This window comes from Centruroides sculpturatus, unplaced genomic scaffold (assembly GCF_000671375.1).
Source record: "Centruroides sculpturatus isolate CEXI.00-Female unplaced genomic scaffold, Cexi_2.0 scaffold122, whole genome shotgun sequence".
Taxonomy (NCBI): Eukaryota; Metazoa; Arthropoda; class Arachnida; order Scorpiones; family Buthidae; genus Centruroides; species Centruroides sculpturatus.
In genome coordinates this window covers 731,790-749,761 of record NW_019384345.1, presented here as the reverse complement: position 1 = coordinate 749,761, position 17,972 = coordinate 731,790, and the positions used below count along the sequence as shown (strand labels likewise).

Sequence of the window (17,972 nt, the reverse complement as noted above, 5' to 3'; positions counted from 1 at the left end):
ACCTGGTAAAAAATGTTAAAATGCAAATATATATATATATATATATATATATTTGTACTGAGAATTTGGTCATCTGAAATTCTATAATTAGGACTTTTCTTGTATATACTGTAATTTGTATATAGGGATCCGCAAACATGTTTTTTTTTTTGTTACTTTTGAAGGGAGATATCTGATTTTTTTTTTTTTAGTTTAGACTTATTGTATTTCATAGGAAACAGAAAACAAAATGGCTTAAATAGTAAAACAAAGTAACTTCAAAAATTGTTATTCTTCACATTTTCTTGATAACTTTTTCTTTATTTCTGTTATATTAAAATGAATTCTTGATTTTATGCTTTCTGATATTGTTATGTTTATTTAACATGATAAATGTCGTTTATCGTTATAATTTACAAATTTGTTATGCTTAGAAACATAAGGATGAGGTATTTAAATATATATACGGACCAAACGGGAAAAATTTTTTAGGAATGCAGCAATTTTCTTTAAAAAAAAAAAAAANTAGAATAATAGGCCTATCTAATATCAAAAATTTAAAAGAAAGTACTTAAATAAAATTAAAAAATTTAAGGAATAGAATCTGAGACGAAAGGAAATATGAAGCTGATGTAATTGAAAAAAAAAAAATGGAAACGAAAAAAAGTATGGTTAAGGACGCTACTTTTATTTTCTCAAAAATTTAAAAGGAATGCTGATATATAGCCTATCTGAGGTATTTTATACTTAAATTTAAAATCATCTGCCCAGGGTCCGTGCATTAAGACTACGCGGGCATGCCCGGAAACTTTAGATACAATTTTGTTTTAGTGCTTTCTGCTTCGGGTCATTATGCAACCTCAATTAAGCTGATATTCGTGACAGTAAAACTAAACATGACCAATATAAGATAAAAATAAACTATATATTAAAAGTTTGCATATCATTTGCAAATATTATAATTTACTAGTGTTATGGAGTATGTTGGTGCTCAACAGGCTTTAAACCTGCAACTCCATAAGAAAAAAATGCGCGCGTAAAAGTTCACTTTTGACCTGTATAGAAAAGATTGCTCAAGTTAAGAAGATTTTTTTCTATTTGTCTAACTCAGCACTTTCCAAACCGGGTGCACGAAACGTTCACAAAGTATTTAGTAATAAGTATTCATTTTTCTAAACATATAGGCCTACCAATAGATTGTAACAAATTTCGTTATAGAACATTACTTATTTCATTACTTATTTTCGGTCGATTACTATGTGTATAAGTCGCTTCCCTCGTAGAGAGCGTTCAGTCTTCGCTACTAATTCATGTTTACACTTGTGACTATATGAATAGCTAATGGAAAGCAGTTTGCAGCGTTAAGTGAACCTTTGATGCAGCACCTTTGATAATTGGTAACCTTTTATGGCCTTGTGCATTACTTAATATTCATAGATATATTTAGATGAACAAGCGTGGTATACTTATATATATATATATAATGAAGCTACTGAAGAGGACACAAATATTTCTTGCGAAATCTATGAATAGTGCAACTTTTAAAACGTTGGGGGTGGCGAAACACCCCACTGCACTAGCCCAGGGTTAATTTTTATTGAATTTACGAGACCGCGACACGCTTCGTATTATATTAACCGAATTCATTAACCTTGAAACGCATTTTCTACTCCACAGGACCTCAAACCTACTTCGCATAAACTGATAACGTAATAACGGGGTTTGATTTTATATTTCTGTATTCTTAGATCTTTAATAAGAAGAAATTAACATAAAGACTTCATAATTAATTTTGAAAAATCCAGAAAAAATTTATATCGGGATAATTAATATAAAACAAGATTTATCTTTAGATATTTATGAAGAATTGTTAAAGAAAATTTTTGAGGATTCAAATTTATAACTTTTACGCATATTTCTTTACCTAAAACACAAAATTAATTTATATTTAAAAGTAAGTCGACATAAATATTTTCCCGTTGAATATGACACGAACATAATTGATGAAATAACCCGATAGTTTAATTTTAACTTAATCGATAAATTTATAGTTCATCCAAATCATTAACTTCTCTCAAGATAACAAATTTGGCATGTAATTTACATTTAAAGTCGAGTCAAGAAAATTAATAAGATAGTCAATAAATAAACAAAAGATTTTTTCCGCTCTTTGAATTTTTGACAAGAAATTATTCTTCTCCGATTTGTTCTAACAACAATTATTAAAACTGTAATAATTAAATTTTGCGAATATTGAACAAAATGATTGATTATATTTAAATATTGGTTTACAGTATCAAATGGATGATTTTAAATCATTCATTAAAACAGAATGCCGATCAATTAAATTTAATTCTTTGTTTAACTTGAGATGCTGATATTTTATGAGAATATAAATGATTTTACATAACATCTCGATTCACATATTCCTCCGCAGTTTGAAATATGGAATATTCATTCTGAAGCGAAAATTACCTACTGACATGTAAGAAATTAAATATATTAAAGCTTGATTTATAAGAAATTAAAATAATTTAATAAACATTATCCTTACGTAATAAATCATTTAAACCTCTGTAGAAGTATATACTTTTCCTAGCCAAATTTAACGAATAGTCACGATTTGTATTTATTATTATTAAAAGAATGATTGTAATTTATCTAGCATTTCTATAAATATGATTCAAGTAGATTTTATTATTCCAATTTTTATATTTTAAATTATAATTATATGTATTTTTTTACAAAATCACAATGCGTAAAATTATATTTAATTTAATATGAATTATATTAATAAATTCAAATATTGTTCCAGATTACAAATTTACTTTTAGTAAGTTTATAAAAAAATAATCTCTTTATAGTTTAAAGTAAAATATATAGAATAATAGGCCTATCTAATATCAAAAATTTAAAAGAAAGTACTTAAATAAAATTAAAAAATTTAAGGAATAGAATCTGAGACGAAAGGAAATATGAAGCTGATGTAATTGAAAAAAAAAATGGAAACGAAAAAAAGTATGGTTAAGGACGCTACTTTTATTTTCTCAAAAATTTAAAAGGAATGCTGATATATAGCCTATCTGAGGTATTTTATACTTAAATTTAAAATCATCTGCCCAGGGTNAAATATTTCAATAATTTAATTGGTTTTCTAACCTTATAAAATATCGTATAAACAAACGTGATAAAAATAACAGTTCGAAAAATAACAAACCACATCAAATAGAAAATAAAGAATTAAAACCACGTGTGAAAATATTCATTAAATCAAATGTAAAAAAAAAAATATTTCAAAATAAAGATACTTTTTGACATTGAAAATCCATAAATCGATTAAAAAAAAGAATAAATATTTCAAATTTCTGTTTATAACAGATTTTTCATTAACGTGAATTTTACATATAAACATTCACAAAAATACCAACATCTCTGCCTGAACTGCTGCAAGAAAACTTAAAATCTATTTTATAATCTATTTAGACTAAGTTTTATAAATTATTTAACTTTAAAGCAGTGTTGTCTAACCGAAATTGTTTACTGGGTCAAAACCAAAAATAAAAATACACTGTGGGCCGCACATATTTATTTACAAGAAAGCATACAATTATACAGAGATGTTGGTATTTTGTATGTATTTTAATATGAAACTTGTTTTCAATTTTTTCACTTAATTTTTTAATGTAAAGAGGTATTTTTGATGTTGTACAACATAATTGGTTTTTTTTAAATTTTTATCGGTCAATCTATTACGCTTTTACATTTAACAATTTTCAATTTTGAGAAAAAAGATTCACAAAGATAGGTGATTCTCATTGCAGCTGTAATGCTCATTGCGTGTTTTTTTGGGGGGTTAAGGAATGTATCATTACAGACGTATTCTGTATAAAATTGAACTTTGTTATTGGCCTCAAACATATAGGGGAGATCGGGGCAAGATCGGCATGTTAAGCTTTACTTAAATTTTGTGTAATAAATACTGCTGTAAACTGAAAAAAAAGCTTTGCATATTGTCTATTGGAATGTTNTCTTTTAAAAAATGTATGTTAAAGCATAACTTATTATATGGCTCTTGATACTTTGGCTTCTGTTCAAAGTTGAAAAAATGTTTTTTCTCGCTAAGCCCATATAATTTTAATTTATTATAAATTAAATAATTAAAATTATTTCAAATTTTATGACTAACAAAATAAACCAAGAAATTGTAGTGAGAAAAGAATTCAGTTTTGAGAATGAACTTTAGATATAGCATAATCTCAATAATTACAGTAAATAATTCATAATAACCGTCTAAATATTATAAAACTTTTTAGACACTACACTAAACTTTTTCTCCAAAACAAATTAGAAAATGATTCTTAAATCACATTTATTGGTGCGAAGAAACTATAATTAAAAAATTATGGTTGGTTGTCGTTCATAAATGGCTTTTGTTATCTCGACTGATTATTTAAATAATTAATTTTTACACGACGAAACATTGGGCTCGGGTATATTAAATTTATATTAATGTATTAAATTTAAATATATTATATTTAATATAAAAAGTCATTGGCTTCTACTAATTTTCAATTACAAGCATTTTATTCTAATAATATTGAACTTTTTTATTTTGTGGATGATATATTTAATTAATACAAACTCGAAATAAAAATTTAAATAATTGAATCTAAATTTATATAGATAGTTTCAGCCCTCTTTGTAAAATGGATCAGAGTCTTCGTTTTGCATATATTTCATAAAAACTGACCTTGCTGTAATCTTAAACTTTTTATAAACATTTAAAATAAAATTATAGATTTATATAAACATAATTTATAATAATAAATTAATTGAATTAATAACAGATTTTTTTTTGTCACAGCTATATGTTGCACTTTGGCCGTTATCATATTTGGAGCTTTGGGTGACGGAAGAGACTGGATGCCTTATCCTGATCACAATTATTTATCTTGGTCATTTGGATTAGGTGTTTTGGGGGCCATTTTGGCTTTTATAACAGCAATTTTATTCTTTGCGGATGCTCTACTCGTTAAACACAAGCAGAAACATTCCACTCAACGCCAATCCTACAGAATGGAGCAAACCGAAGTGAAAAATGTTAACCTTTGATTTAACTTTTACAAAGATATTTTTATATTTTTAGCTAAATCTTTCAATTATTTCTATTTCACCATAATTTTATATATATATATACACTTACACTTCATATTTTATATATTTCACCCAATTTTGGCATTCACTTTATCACGCAAAATGCAGCATACAATTGTGTAACAGGAGTGTAAATAAACATTAATTCATTCATTTGTATCTCGTGATGTTTTTATACTAAAAATAAAATCTAATTCTAAAATCGATTTTTTGCTTACTCTTAAAAATACTTTCTCGGAAATTTAAACAAAACTAATAATATTTTGTTATACACGTTTTATTAACTTACTCTCTCTGGTCGTAAGTTGTCTGTTTGTCTGTCCAGATAAAATAACTCAACTTTTACACACTTTCCGATTTCCGATCTAGTTGCAACTTTATATATATACAGTATGTACTGTACAGTACCTACATATATATTATATGTAATACATTTGAAGCTTTGTTAAAAAATATTTAATACCGTTTTAATTTCTAATTGTACGTGATAAGGTATTATACATCATATTAATTTAACTATACATGTGATGTTTCATTGTAATAAAAATCTATACAAGGTAATTACTGCTTTAAAAGGGCCGCACAAAAACAGCGGGTTGGACATTGCTGCTTTAAAGAATTCCGAGTATATATAAGAATAATTCTGAATTAGATTTTTGAATATATAAATAGGCGCTAAAAGCTAAAATTATCTATGTAGAGCTTAGGCTATTTATAGTGGACTAGAGATTACTGTCCCCACATTATAACAATAAAAATCCTCTAGATAAAAACAATTTTACACTATAAATAAATAATAAGAATCAATAAGCGTGAGCAAATACATAATACACACATAATAAAAAAACATAAAATATAAAAGCTATAGACTAAAATAGCATTTTAAAATTCATTTTAATATTTGATTTTATTTTTTACATATAAATAAATTACTAATTAATGATTTTAAAAAATATTTATTTCTTCAGAATATTTAATAAATTATATTTACTAATTACAATGAACAAAACAAATTATTTTGAAATTAAATTAATTAGTGAATAAAAATAATGCAAAAGTAATTCGAATCAGAACGATTGAATTAAAAGAAAACGCAGCCTATTTACTATATTTAAAAAAAATAATTGGAAGATTAATTTTCAAAAATTTCAAATTAATGAGCTTATTTAATTGGTTTTACCTCTTGTGACATTAAAGCTCCTACTCTTTTCTCTTTTTCAGATTTGTAGTTTCTACATCCGGGTTGATACGGAGCCTCTAGCAGTTTGATCGTGTTCTCAATGGGAAAAAAACAAATTTTTTTATTAAAAACTTAAATAAATTATATAGATTTTTCTAATTTATACTATTAATAAATTTTACCTTTCTAACTCCGTACGAATAAAATGTATCCGGTAATAAACTGACTCCGTCGTATCTAGGGTTAGGAATTGTTTGTGAATCGTGTATAGTCATTCTAGCACGAACAGTTTTATCCATTTTTGTATATTCATCCTTTTCTAAATTCATACATATCAACAATTCTATAATATATAAAACAGCCTGTATTACACAAATACCGTAAAATGTAATTAAAACAGAAACATGCCTTAACAGAAAAACTTTCGGAACAGAGAGATTTTTCTACGTAAATGTCACTAGAAGCCAGAAAATTGTCTAACGTGGAAACTGAAAAGATTTTTGGGTACGAATAACGTAATTTAACCGAATAAAACGAAAAATTAAGATTTCACTTATTATGGATAAGTTAGTAAAATCGCCTCGGGCTGTAATGTGACTGCATTTTGAGAACGAGTTCAAACCTTTTCAGAGAGCCAAAAGTTACGTGACAAAGGACACACAGACACAGGGTCTTTGTTAAGGACTTAGTTTTTGATAGAATCGTCCGAGAATAGAATCAAACATTTTTAAGAAACGAGATCTTTTAAGATTCGAATGAGTTTCCGAAAATCAAATTATCGAGAACAAGCAACGAATGTAACTCTTTGTAAACAATGAAAATAAGATAACACATACTGCCAATTTTCCTTATACGAACTACATAGTACTGTAGTAGTTATTAACTAAGTAATACCGAGTACTTCAGAAAAAGTTGATTAACATTGTTGGTAATTACAAAGACTGAAGTTAATGATAACTAGAGTATTGAAATTCCTAGAAAAGTCAGATCATGGAATAACTTAATCTTTGTATTATTTTAATGCTATTAGAATTTTCGAAGGCAGAATGAAATCAAAGTTCTTGGTTCTCAAATTAGCATATTTACTGTCATATACCAGCAAGCCAGTAAGGATCGGCTCCGAGAATTCCTAGTATCCTTGCACGTGTTTTCGGTACCCCCGAGAACTTTGTTAAATCGAATGCTCCATCTTTACTTGGAATAGCTTTAAATAAATTTACGTTAAATGTAATAATAAAACGTGTTCTTGCGTACGTAATAGAAGTAATTTTACCTTAAAAATTAACTTGACTAAGAGTGGTGTAGTTTGGAATTTGAAAAAAAAAAACTAAAACTGTTTAATTAAAATGGAAACCTGTCAAAACTGAAAAAAATTTGGTAACTTGTGGGTTCCGATTTTTACAGATTCTACTATGTAATAAAATTATTAATTCTATCTACTTCTACGTCCTTACTGTTTTACTTTTGTTTCTATATTGTCTACTTGGATCTTGTTTATTAATAGAACTTATTATATTATATTATTTATCTAAGGAGTTAGTGTTTAATATCTAAAACAATATATTTAAAACATATTTTTATTAATGTACTTGAATTCATTAAAGTGAAAAAATTTAAATATCGTCTTTCTTTGAACGAGTTTTCATTCAAAAAATCCTATTTGAAATACGGGTATAAATTTATTTATTTTTTAAAATTAAAATATCAGTAAAGTTTTTCTTTTTATTTTGCAATGCATTGTTCTACCTAAAACTAAAGGTTATTAAAATTAATTTTAAATTTAGAATGATGCACTTATGAAGGACACCGATTATCTCAATTCCAAGTGACGTCTTCAATTGTTCTTCACCCATCGGTGGCCAGTGGTCAAGAATTAGTCAACGAGCCTGACCACTTGTCCACGTGTAGGTTTTTACACGTGTCTAATAGCTAAATAGAGGCCAGTTTTCCTTTGAAAGTCCTCCCGGGCCTTTGGCAGATCGCACTTCTGTACTTTTTCTATATAGGATTAATTCAATCAATTGTTCTACAAAGAGTAAATCTGTGCTAAATATTGTATTAATAGTAAAATGACATTATCTTTTTCACATTTATTTCTACTTTATTATTCAGAAAAATACAAAATTCAATAATATAAAATTATTTTTATGGTCTCTTATATATAAATATTTATTTTTTTATATCTCCAAACAATGAATAAAATATAAATATCTCAAATCGTAACTTAATAAAATATTAACAAGATTAACATAACAATACAATCTTAAAATATAAATATATCGCATTAAAATTACATAAGTGTATAGTTCCAGATTTTCGAATTGTCAAAAATATTCTGTTTAACTTTGTTTGGCATTTTAATAAATTATGAAAATGTCAAATAGTGAGTCAGTCGTAGTCAATCAATAAAAATATTTCAATTTTCTATCATTCATGAGCTTCAATGGAAGATTATTAAAATTACATCAAATGTCAAAATAGAAAATAATAATTTTCTCATATAATTCGATGTTTCAACCGGTCTCATATGACTTTGTGTTCATCAAATATGTATGGCGAGATGACGTTAAAAATAAAATTTTGCATATATTAATCTAAAGTTATTTCCTTTAATAAAGTTTCTGAAATTTGCGTTCAGCTGTTTATTTTTCAATAAATATAATAAACTTATATTGTTTTACAATCTTTATATATTTAAAAATACATTTTTCTAGGTTTTCTTGATTATTATTAAAATTAAAGTGATATGTAAGTATTTGAAACAAACTATCAGCAATAACATGTATTTATGTTTATAAAAATAATTTCAAATATTAAATCGTAATTAATTGTTATAACTTATAGGCTAACTCTATTTATTTGATTTATTTAAATACTTACATATTTGTCTTATTAACTTTACATATTTAATTTAAATCTAATTTAGAAATTATTGAACATAGTCTTATTTGTTAAAATTCATAAATTAATTTTTGGTTATAAAATTCAAACTTTTGCAACTTTGTTTATAAGATTATGTCTTATTTCTGCAACTTAACTAAGAAAAAACAAAAAAATAAGTTTATTATAAGCAGTTTTTCTTAATTATGTTAGTTTAAAACTCATACCCTAATTAAAAAAACTAAATTATTAAAATCATTTTTATTTTAAAAATGGTTTAAATCCAGTATTATTTACAATTTAAGTTTTATGTTCCTCATAGTAGACATACAGTACCTAAATAGTACTTCTCTCATAAATTGCCAACGAATACATGTAAACGAAACTTCCTCATAAATACAAAATAAAAAACCTTTCATTATCTGAGAATTCTTGTACAGTTTGCAATGCAAACAATATAGTTATCATCAAATGCTTGAATATCAAAATGAAAATCGATCTTGTATGCAGATCTCACTATTATAATTTATATAAATTATTAATATTTTAGATAGTTAATAATCTATTTAATACTAATTCTAGAAACGAGCAAATAGTGATGTTAAATCGAACTTTGACTATAGTTTTAAATTTGTTGTTCACAAAAGAAACTTCATTTATTTTCTGTAAATTAATATTTAGATATAAAATCATTATTATGATTAATATGCTAAGTTTATTATCTATACTGTGTAAACGACACAATATTAATGACGTTATTAATTTTGTTTTGACATGAATTCAATATATTTTTAGTTTGCGTTATTCTTGACAAAATGAATCAACTCACTTCGAAACAGTGAAAATTATATACAAGTTTTAATCTCCCCTTTGGTATGCAAATAGAAGCATTTACACAAGTCTATAAATTATTAAAAGTTTGTAAATTGTTATTTCCAACAGAAATTATTTTTGATTTAAAAAATTATATAATATTAAATTTAATTTTTATAATAATTAAAAATTGGGGGAGTGNACATTAATATAACATCAAACGGCGAAATTTTGTATTACATTAAATTTAATATTTAATACGATACAAAAAACAAATGCTTTAAATAAATCAAAACAAACAAATGTCTGATGGAAATAAATAGAGTTAAAAAATTAATGTAAAGGTAGAATAAAGTTAAAATATTAGAATTAATCCGAATCTTAATCCTTACAAACTTACTCCACCGCACACAAATATGCAAACATTTCCTATATAAAATAAGCACCGTTGCTATGCTTTCATGTATTCTCAGTGCCTGTCCTCATCTCACATCAGGCAGATGAGTACCACAAACGAATGGATATACCATTCGTTTACCCCGGGTAAACAAATGTTACGTTAATTATTGTTAGTAGTTTTTGATAATAAATGTTTATTATTAATAAAGTTTATCAGTAGACCGGTTGAAATATGACAGAATTAAAGTCTAAGATGACTGTTATTTAGAGGGAAAATATCCTAATGTTGCTGAAGATTAGCAGAAGATTTTCATTTTTGTTTCTTAAGGTCCTACAAACTATTTTGTGCTATATTTGAAATAACTGAGTATCTTTCAACTTCAGAAAGTTTATTTATTACGGTAGACGAAATAATACTAACTTTTAAAATTTTATTGCAATTAAAAACTTATCAAAATTTGGGATACAAAACTACCCCGTGAGTATAGTTGTATAGGCTAGATTTTGCCATTGTAACCGAGGATTAAATTACATTGCTGAATTTTATAGAATACTAGCAGACCCCGCCACGCGTTGTTGTGGCTCAAAATGTATTTATTATAAATGTATAACACTTCCCCCTTGGGGGGGGGGGAATTTTTCGAAAAATTCCTTAGTGTACATTTTCCTGACGTACTCTATTAAAACGCAATCAAAAACGCAAAAAAACCGCATCTGAAATAGTATAATAGAAGCCAAGTTCTTCACGGTAAGCCTTAATCCTGTCCATCCCCTCGGGGGGGGGGGGAATTTCGACATGTATATTATATAAAAACACGCGCATATTCGAATGCAGAGTTGTGTCAAAATTTCAAAGGAATCGGTAGGAACAAACGAACATTGCATTTTTATTTATATAGATAGATAGAAGATCTGCTTTAGTTCATTTTCACAGAAAAGCATAATGCCTCACAGAAAAGCAAACTTAGGGCGTCGTACTCGTAGCGCCATCTGTTGACATAAAAGCTTAACCTAGATTATATATTTTAATTTATATGAATGTTTAACGGAAAAATATACAGCCTATGTCCACCCTGGGGTTCCATTCTATATATTGGTGAAAGAATTTTTGAAATCGGATGAGTAGTTTCGGAGATGCTGCAAACAAACTTACAAACATTACCTCTTTATATTATATTAGTATAGATATACTCATTGAAAAAAGATTATAACACGCAGATGGAATTATCCGATTACTGTAAAAGTTGGCTACAGCTATGTTTGTGTAATAAATTGTATCACAATAAATTACATACCAGTTATGTAAATAACTACACTTGTGATACGACTGTATGTCTCGTAAGGTCACCAGTGTGTCTACCTTAATATACTATGAAAAAAGCTCGCAGGTTCATTGGGTTCAGAATTTTCAGTGATCCTGTTGTTTGGAGGTCGGGCTGAGGGAAGGATAGTCGTTTCGCTGAATTGCCCACCATCTGGGTCGTTCTGACATGACAAACAATGTTTTGGATCAGTGGATACGTCAGGGCACACATACATGGCGAGCAGGTAAACAACCCATACAGACGGCCAGCAGAGATGATCGTGAGACAAGCACGAATGGCTGTAACGGCGTCTCTGTATACCATCCAGAGATACGTGGAAACCTCACTATAGAACCTTGTCTTTTCCCCTACCATTGGCAGGTATCTAGCAGATGTATTCAGGCAACCGCTAACCTACTATTAACATCCAGCATCGTCGTGATGTCGTCCGTGATACGGATTGTTATGGACTGCCAACAAGTCGTCTTTAGCAAAGAATTATGGTTCTGTTTGGGAACAGATGACCACTGTCTTAGTTTAGAGAACTACTAGTGATCGCTTCAATCTCTCTTTTACTGTTGGGCGACACATTTTCCAATTGCTAGAGTGTTGCTCTTGGAATATCGTTTGATACTCGGATACAGCTAGTAGTGATATAATGGGCATTGACAACACAGCGGTACAGTACGTTCAGAAAATCCTGTATCTTCAAGTGTTACCTTTCCTGGTAGGACTACAAACAGCCATTTACAGACAGATAATGGTTGGTCACGCACAGCTAGGGTTTTCCAAGAATGTCTTCGTCACTTTGCCATAGATTGCAACTGCCGGTTCAAATCTTTACGAATGTGAAGATTTGAACCAGCAGTTGTATGCAAATCTGCCGCAAGATAACTTGGTTCCTGTATGTTTCCACGCCGTAGTGTATTGTCATATCCTTACAGGAAAGAGGTCCTACAAGTTACTTTAAATTGTACCGTGGAAATTGTTTCATTGCTATGATTTTGCTGGGCTGCAATTTGAGACCTATAAATTTCCACTGTCAATTTATCGTTCCTTAATTTCGAGAACTGAGTTAAATAGTTGAAAGACGAGACTAGATATTGAAACCTACCTTAGAGGCAGGAGAACTTCCGATGTGAACCGAAAGTTATATTATTTCAATTCAAAAATTTTTCCCTGAAAGGTGTTAGACAAATAAAAGGCATGATTCTATTGCTAACAGGAAAAGTACGATGTACAGGGGCAAGCCACTGCTAATTTGAGGTGGAGAGCGTATGTTTTAAATTAAATAAAAATATGATTAAACATTGCAGCATGGCATTGTGACAATATCACAATAAATAATTACTCATTACTATTGTAATCCCTTGCCATTGTCATTTCACTAATAAAGTTTCATTCGATTTCAATGCCACCTCCTTTTTTGTTAATTGTTTTAAAGGAATTTCACTTAATTTTTCTGTGAAATATCCTCTTTTTGTAAGAGGTCTCAACATATCCGAGACTGACTGCTCATGAGAAATTCCTGGTGTTTTTCGACCTGGCCAAATTCGATTCCAAGTGCACCCGTGCGATAGGTTCATATTTTAATGGCCTCGGCCATCCAGCCGGTCAATTAATCTGTTATAAATGTGTAATTTATTAGTTGATCATTTTATAATAAATCAATAAATTTAAAATTTTTCCTTTTTAATTTACATAACAAAATCACTTGCTTATTCATTTTTAAACTTTTTACATTTTAACTGATTAATTCTTATATTCAGTATGATTATGTGAAAAATAATGAGTTGAATGAGAATATAGTTTTACATACACTATTCACATAATCAATACGTATATTTTTCTACTCAAGTATTTTAAAAGCGCGAGACATTTGTTTAATTTTGTGTATTTATTTAGAAATTGTTTGAATTAAATATTATTTTAACATATTAAGAGAATATTAAAATATTTTTGGATATTAATTTTTTTCATATTATTAACTCTGAATACAAATAATTTTTTGCGTCCATAAAGAAATTAATGCGGAAAAGTTATATAAATTAAATGATATATAATACGATCATTTTACATGTTTTCTTGTAGAGTTTTCCCAGTTTTCTTCAATATTATATTATCTTGAAATCTGTTAGTAAAATTGAATAAAATTTTAGGTTTATGAACTTTACGATCATTGAATGAAATTTTCTACATCCAAGAAGTGAAGATGCAAATAGTAAATTATATATGTATAAATATAAATATAAATTATATATGTACTGTACATATATAATTTATGGATCCAGTCTCTGGTAAATTACTATCATACTTTTAATATATTATTTCAATTTGATAACTAGCTGTGAATTCCCTAAAGAAATTTAAGAGCCTTTTCGAAATTTGAATTATTGATTTAATTATATGAACCAATCAGAGGCATTTCCATATGCATCTTACAGCTGAATCTGTAAATTTAATAGAATAATGGGTTTAAACTAATCAGCCCAACTAATATAAAATGACTGTAGAAAATTATGCTAATATATAATACAATCAGTAAATATACAGAGTGTATTTTTTATCTTAAGACAATGAAATATCTTAATTGGATCTCATTATTTTGGAAAAAGGTATAGACAAAAGTTGTAGAGTGTCGCGGGGGCAATCAATTGGTGACCTCATACGTGTCCTTGACCGTGACCTTCAAGGTCGTTTGGAGATCAAGTCTGTTTTTTTCAATGGAAACACATATTTTTGACCCCGGAAATGGAAAGAACAGGAAATTTTACATTCAGATCCCTTGATCTTAAGGTCTAGGTCAAAGGTCAAGATTATTTTAAGGTTAAAATTAAAAGCTTATTCTAATGGGAAACCATACTTTTTATTACTGGAATAGACAGGGAGGACAATTCACTGGTTTTCACAACCTTATTACTTTCATCTTTAAAAGCATTCACTACTTTTAACTTTTAGCACTACCCAGGAGTAACGACGTGGACGTAGTAGTTTTCTGTTCCTTTTGAGGTGCTTATTTTCAGTGAGTCGCTTTACTTCTCACCGTTGCTTGAGATACTGGTTTATATGCAAATGTTTAAAATATGGTTATAGCAAATGTTCAAAATGATGCTCTTCCACTTCAATACATTTCTTGATTCGCGCTTCAAATGATCGTAAACAACTGAGGCGTTAAGGTGGTCATTAACAGTAATGAGTGGTCATCTCATTTAAGAGCCAGTCACTGAAAGTCATGCGTGAGTATGACCTTGAGATGACATGTCCGATGGTGAAATTTCTTGCTCTTTCCATTTCCGAGGTCAAAAATGTGTTCCCATTGAAAAAAAAAGACTTGATCCCCAAACGACCTTGAAGGTCACGGTCAAGGTCACGCATGAGGTCACCAATTGATTGCCCCCTCGATACCGTACGACTTTTGTCTATACCTTTTTCCAAAATAATGAGATCCAATTAAGATAGTTCATTGTCTCAAGATAAAAAAGTACACCTTGTATATTTATAACTGGAAAATAATTCATTAATTAGATTTCACCAAAAATGTATATATTTTTAATTTTTATAGTTTAAGTGCTTTTTTAATAATAATAAAAAAGATATGCTCAAAAAGAAACATGTCTTTCTCTGTAAACTAAATATATCAGTACTATTTCTCAGTAAAGATATATTGAAACATTAATATTTGATTGAAAATTTTGCGATATCAGCAACTGTATTGAGAAAATACATTTAAATAAAAACACTTTCTCTTATCTAGATGTAATAATCGATATTTCAAAGTTACGAGATGTTTAAATATAAATACTAAATAAATACAGTATGTATATACAATTATAACACGCAAATTCATTTATTTGGAAAATTTTCTTTATTGACATTGGAAAGAGTATATGCTTTCCATCATGAAACATTAAGAGATAAATTATATTTCTACACTGATATGAATGTTAAGAAATAAAATCATGAATATATTAAATCATTTGTATTCTTGTATTTATTATGATTTTATTTCTTAACCCATATCAGTGTAGAAATATAATTTATCTCTTAATATTTCGCGATGAAAGATAGATATGCTCTTTCAAATGTCAATAAAAAAAATTGGCCAAAGTAAATGAATTCGCGTGTTATATATACATATATTTATTTAATATTTACTTAAATATTAATATTTGTATATATCAATGATTACGTTAAGAGAAAATACTTTTATTTTTATTTAAATATATTTTCTTAATACAATTGCTGACATCGCAAAATTGTTCTCTTTTTTTATTTTTGTTTGCATTTAAGAAAATTTATAACGTTTTTTAACATTTTATATAACTTAGTGTCCGGTTCTTAATTATGAAAATGATTTATAAGGCATAAAAATATCATCTGTGTGCATTCCAAAAGTTTTGGAAATAAATAACAAATTTCATAAAATTGATATCTGAGTAATAAAAATTTTAAAACACAACACTTTATTATAATACGATTAATTTTACAAATTGTTCTATCATTTGCTGTTCTAATTAATATGCACCCTAAATATCTCAGCATAAAGATAATTTGTTCGAAAATTTGATATTTATATAGTTGCTAGAGTATATATTTTATTTTAGAGTTTATGAGTTTAAAAAGTTTTAGAAAGGTGTGCATTAGTATTCAAAAAATATAATACAAATCTTAGGGCTGGATTCACGAAAGGGTCATTAATGACAACGTTGTACACTGAGGATATCGTTAAAATGTTATTTTTAACGATATCCTTAGAGACTTTCCGTTCATGTGATTCACAAAAGGCATCGTAGAGCATCGTATTGCTAACGAGAAAGTAACTTGCGTCTTGTATGGAGTGTCGAAATGTCGTCATAACTTCTAATTCTTATTGGCCAACATAAGTTTTTTCTTTATGTTGTCGAATTTATTAGGTAGTTGTAAGCACGGAAAAAGGGCGATAATACGAAATATTACTTAAGTAATTTTGTAGTTTTTAAAAATCATCTCATAAAGAATCATATCAGCTTAAGTGGATAATATATACTGACACACCAAAAGTATGAAAACACCAGTCTAATACATTTGCTTTGACAGCTGCATTATATACATGCTGGAAGAGTGTTCACAAGACATTGATATTGCTATCGACGTATAGCAATCCATACTAGCTCAACTGGAAACCATAACTCCTAAAGATTAGTAGAAGGATCTCTCAGATTAGGTACGCTTCAACATAACATGGTATCGGTACTGGTATCCACTAGTGCTTCAATATCATCGAAGGTCGACAAATCGATGACGATGTGCAATCATCGACGTTGAATCCATGATTACATATAGCCATAGTCTAGCTCTTTTTCAACTACTGTATTTCCACTTGGTAGGTACTAAGAGGGGTTGTTTTTAATCATGTCCATAGCGGTTCGTAAGGTAGTAAAGAGACAACGTCATATCTGGAACAGACTGCCCACGATAAATTCCTAGGATTGCTCGCTCGATTGACCCGCGATTCCGGGGGTCCTTCAGAGCGATAGAATGATGCCTTAACAGCCTTATCCATCCGGCCATATTTTTAGTTCTGAACAAGCAGAAAGACTTTTTCGAATGAAAATCATACAATCGGCTACAAAAGATGCGATATAAAATCAAAACAATTTGAAAAATTTGTTAAGTGGAATGTTCTACGTGTTATTACTAAAAAGTAAATATCGTTCTAGCTTATTTTAGATTAGAAATATTTAATAAACTATAATGAAAATGCCTTTTTGGTATGTGTCTTCATTTGATTGATTTTGAAATAATTTAAGCCAGGGGTGTCCAACCTTTTTGTTTCTCTGGGCCGCATTGGAAGAAGTCAAGGAGTTTTGGGCCACAAGTATATATTATATATACTTCTAGCCCAATATACAAGTATATTTAAGGATTAACACGTCTAGATCAGGGGTGTCCAATCGTTTTGTTTCTCTGGGTCGCATTGGAAGAAGTCAAGGAGTTTTGGGCCACAAGTATATATAATATATACTTGTGGCCCAATATACAAGTATTTTTAAAAATTAACATGTCTAGATCATAATAATAAGTATTAAAACTTTATCAAGAAAAAAGGATATTTAAAAAAAATACTTCTACAGACACTTTCAATTTTTACTTAGAAATAGATAAATTCATTTATTATAAAAGAGACTAAAGAAAATTTATTTGAAAAACACAAATATTTGTTTTATTTGGGTCTCTAATTAATAAAAAGCGACGAAACACCATTTTAAAGTGCATTTTTATTC

General features: G+C 28.2%; 1 protein-coding gene across 1 annotated transcript in view; it reads right to left on the bottom strand.

Annotated features, from left to right (window-relative positions):
- LOC111635362 (amiloride-sensitive sodium channel subunit beta-2-like) overlaps window positions 1-17,972 on the bottom strand; it is a 43,134-nt gene that overhangs the window by 15,935 nt on the left and 9,227 nt on the right. The window contains exons 4-5 of the mRNA XM_023380307.1: window positions 6,496-6,656; window positions 6,314-6,409 (exon numbers count right to left, since the gene is read on the bottom strand). Of these exons, the coding sequence (XP_023236075.1) occupies window positions 6,314-6,409; window positions 6,496-6,656 (257 nt within the window). The remainder of the gene's footprint in view (window positions 1-6,313; window positions 6,410-6,495; window positions 6,657-17,972) is intronic.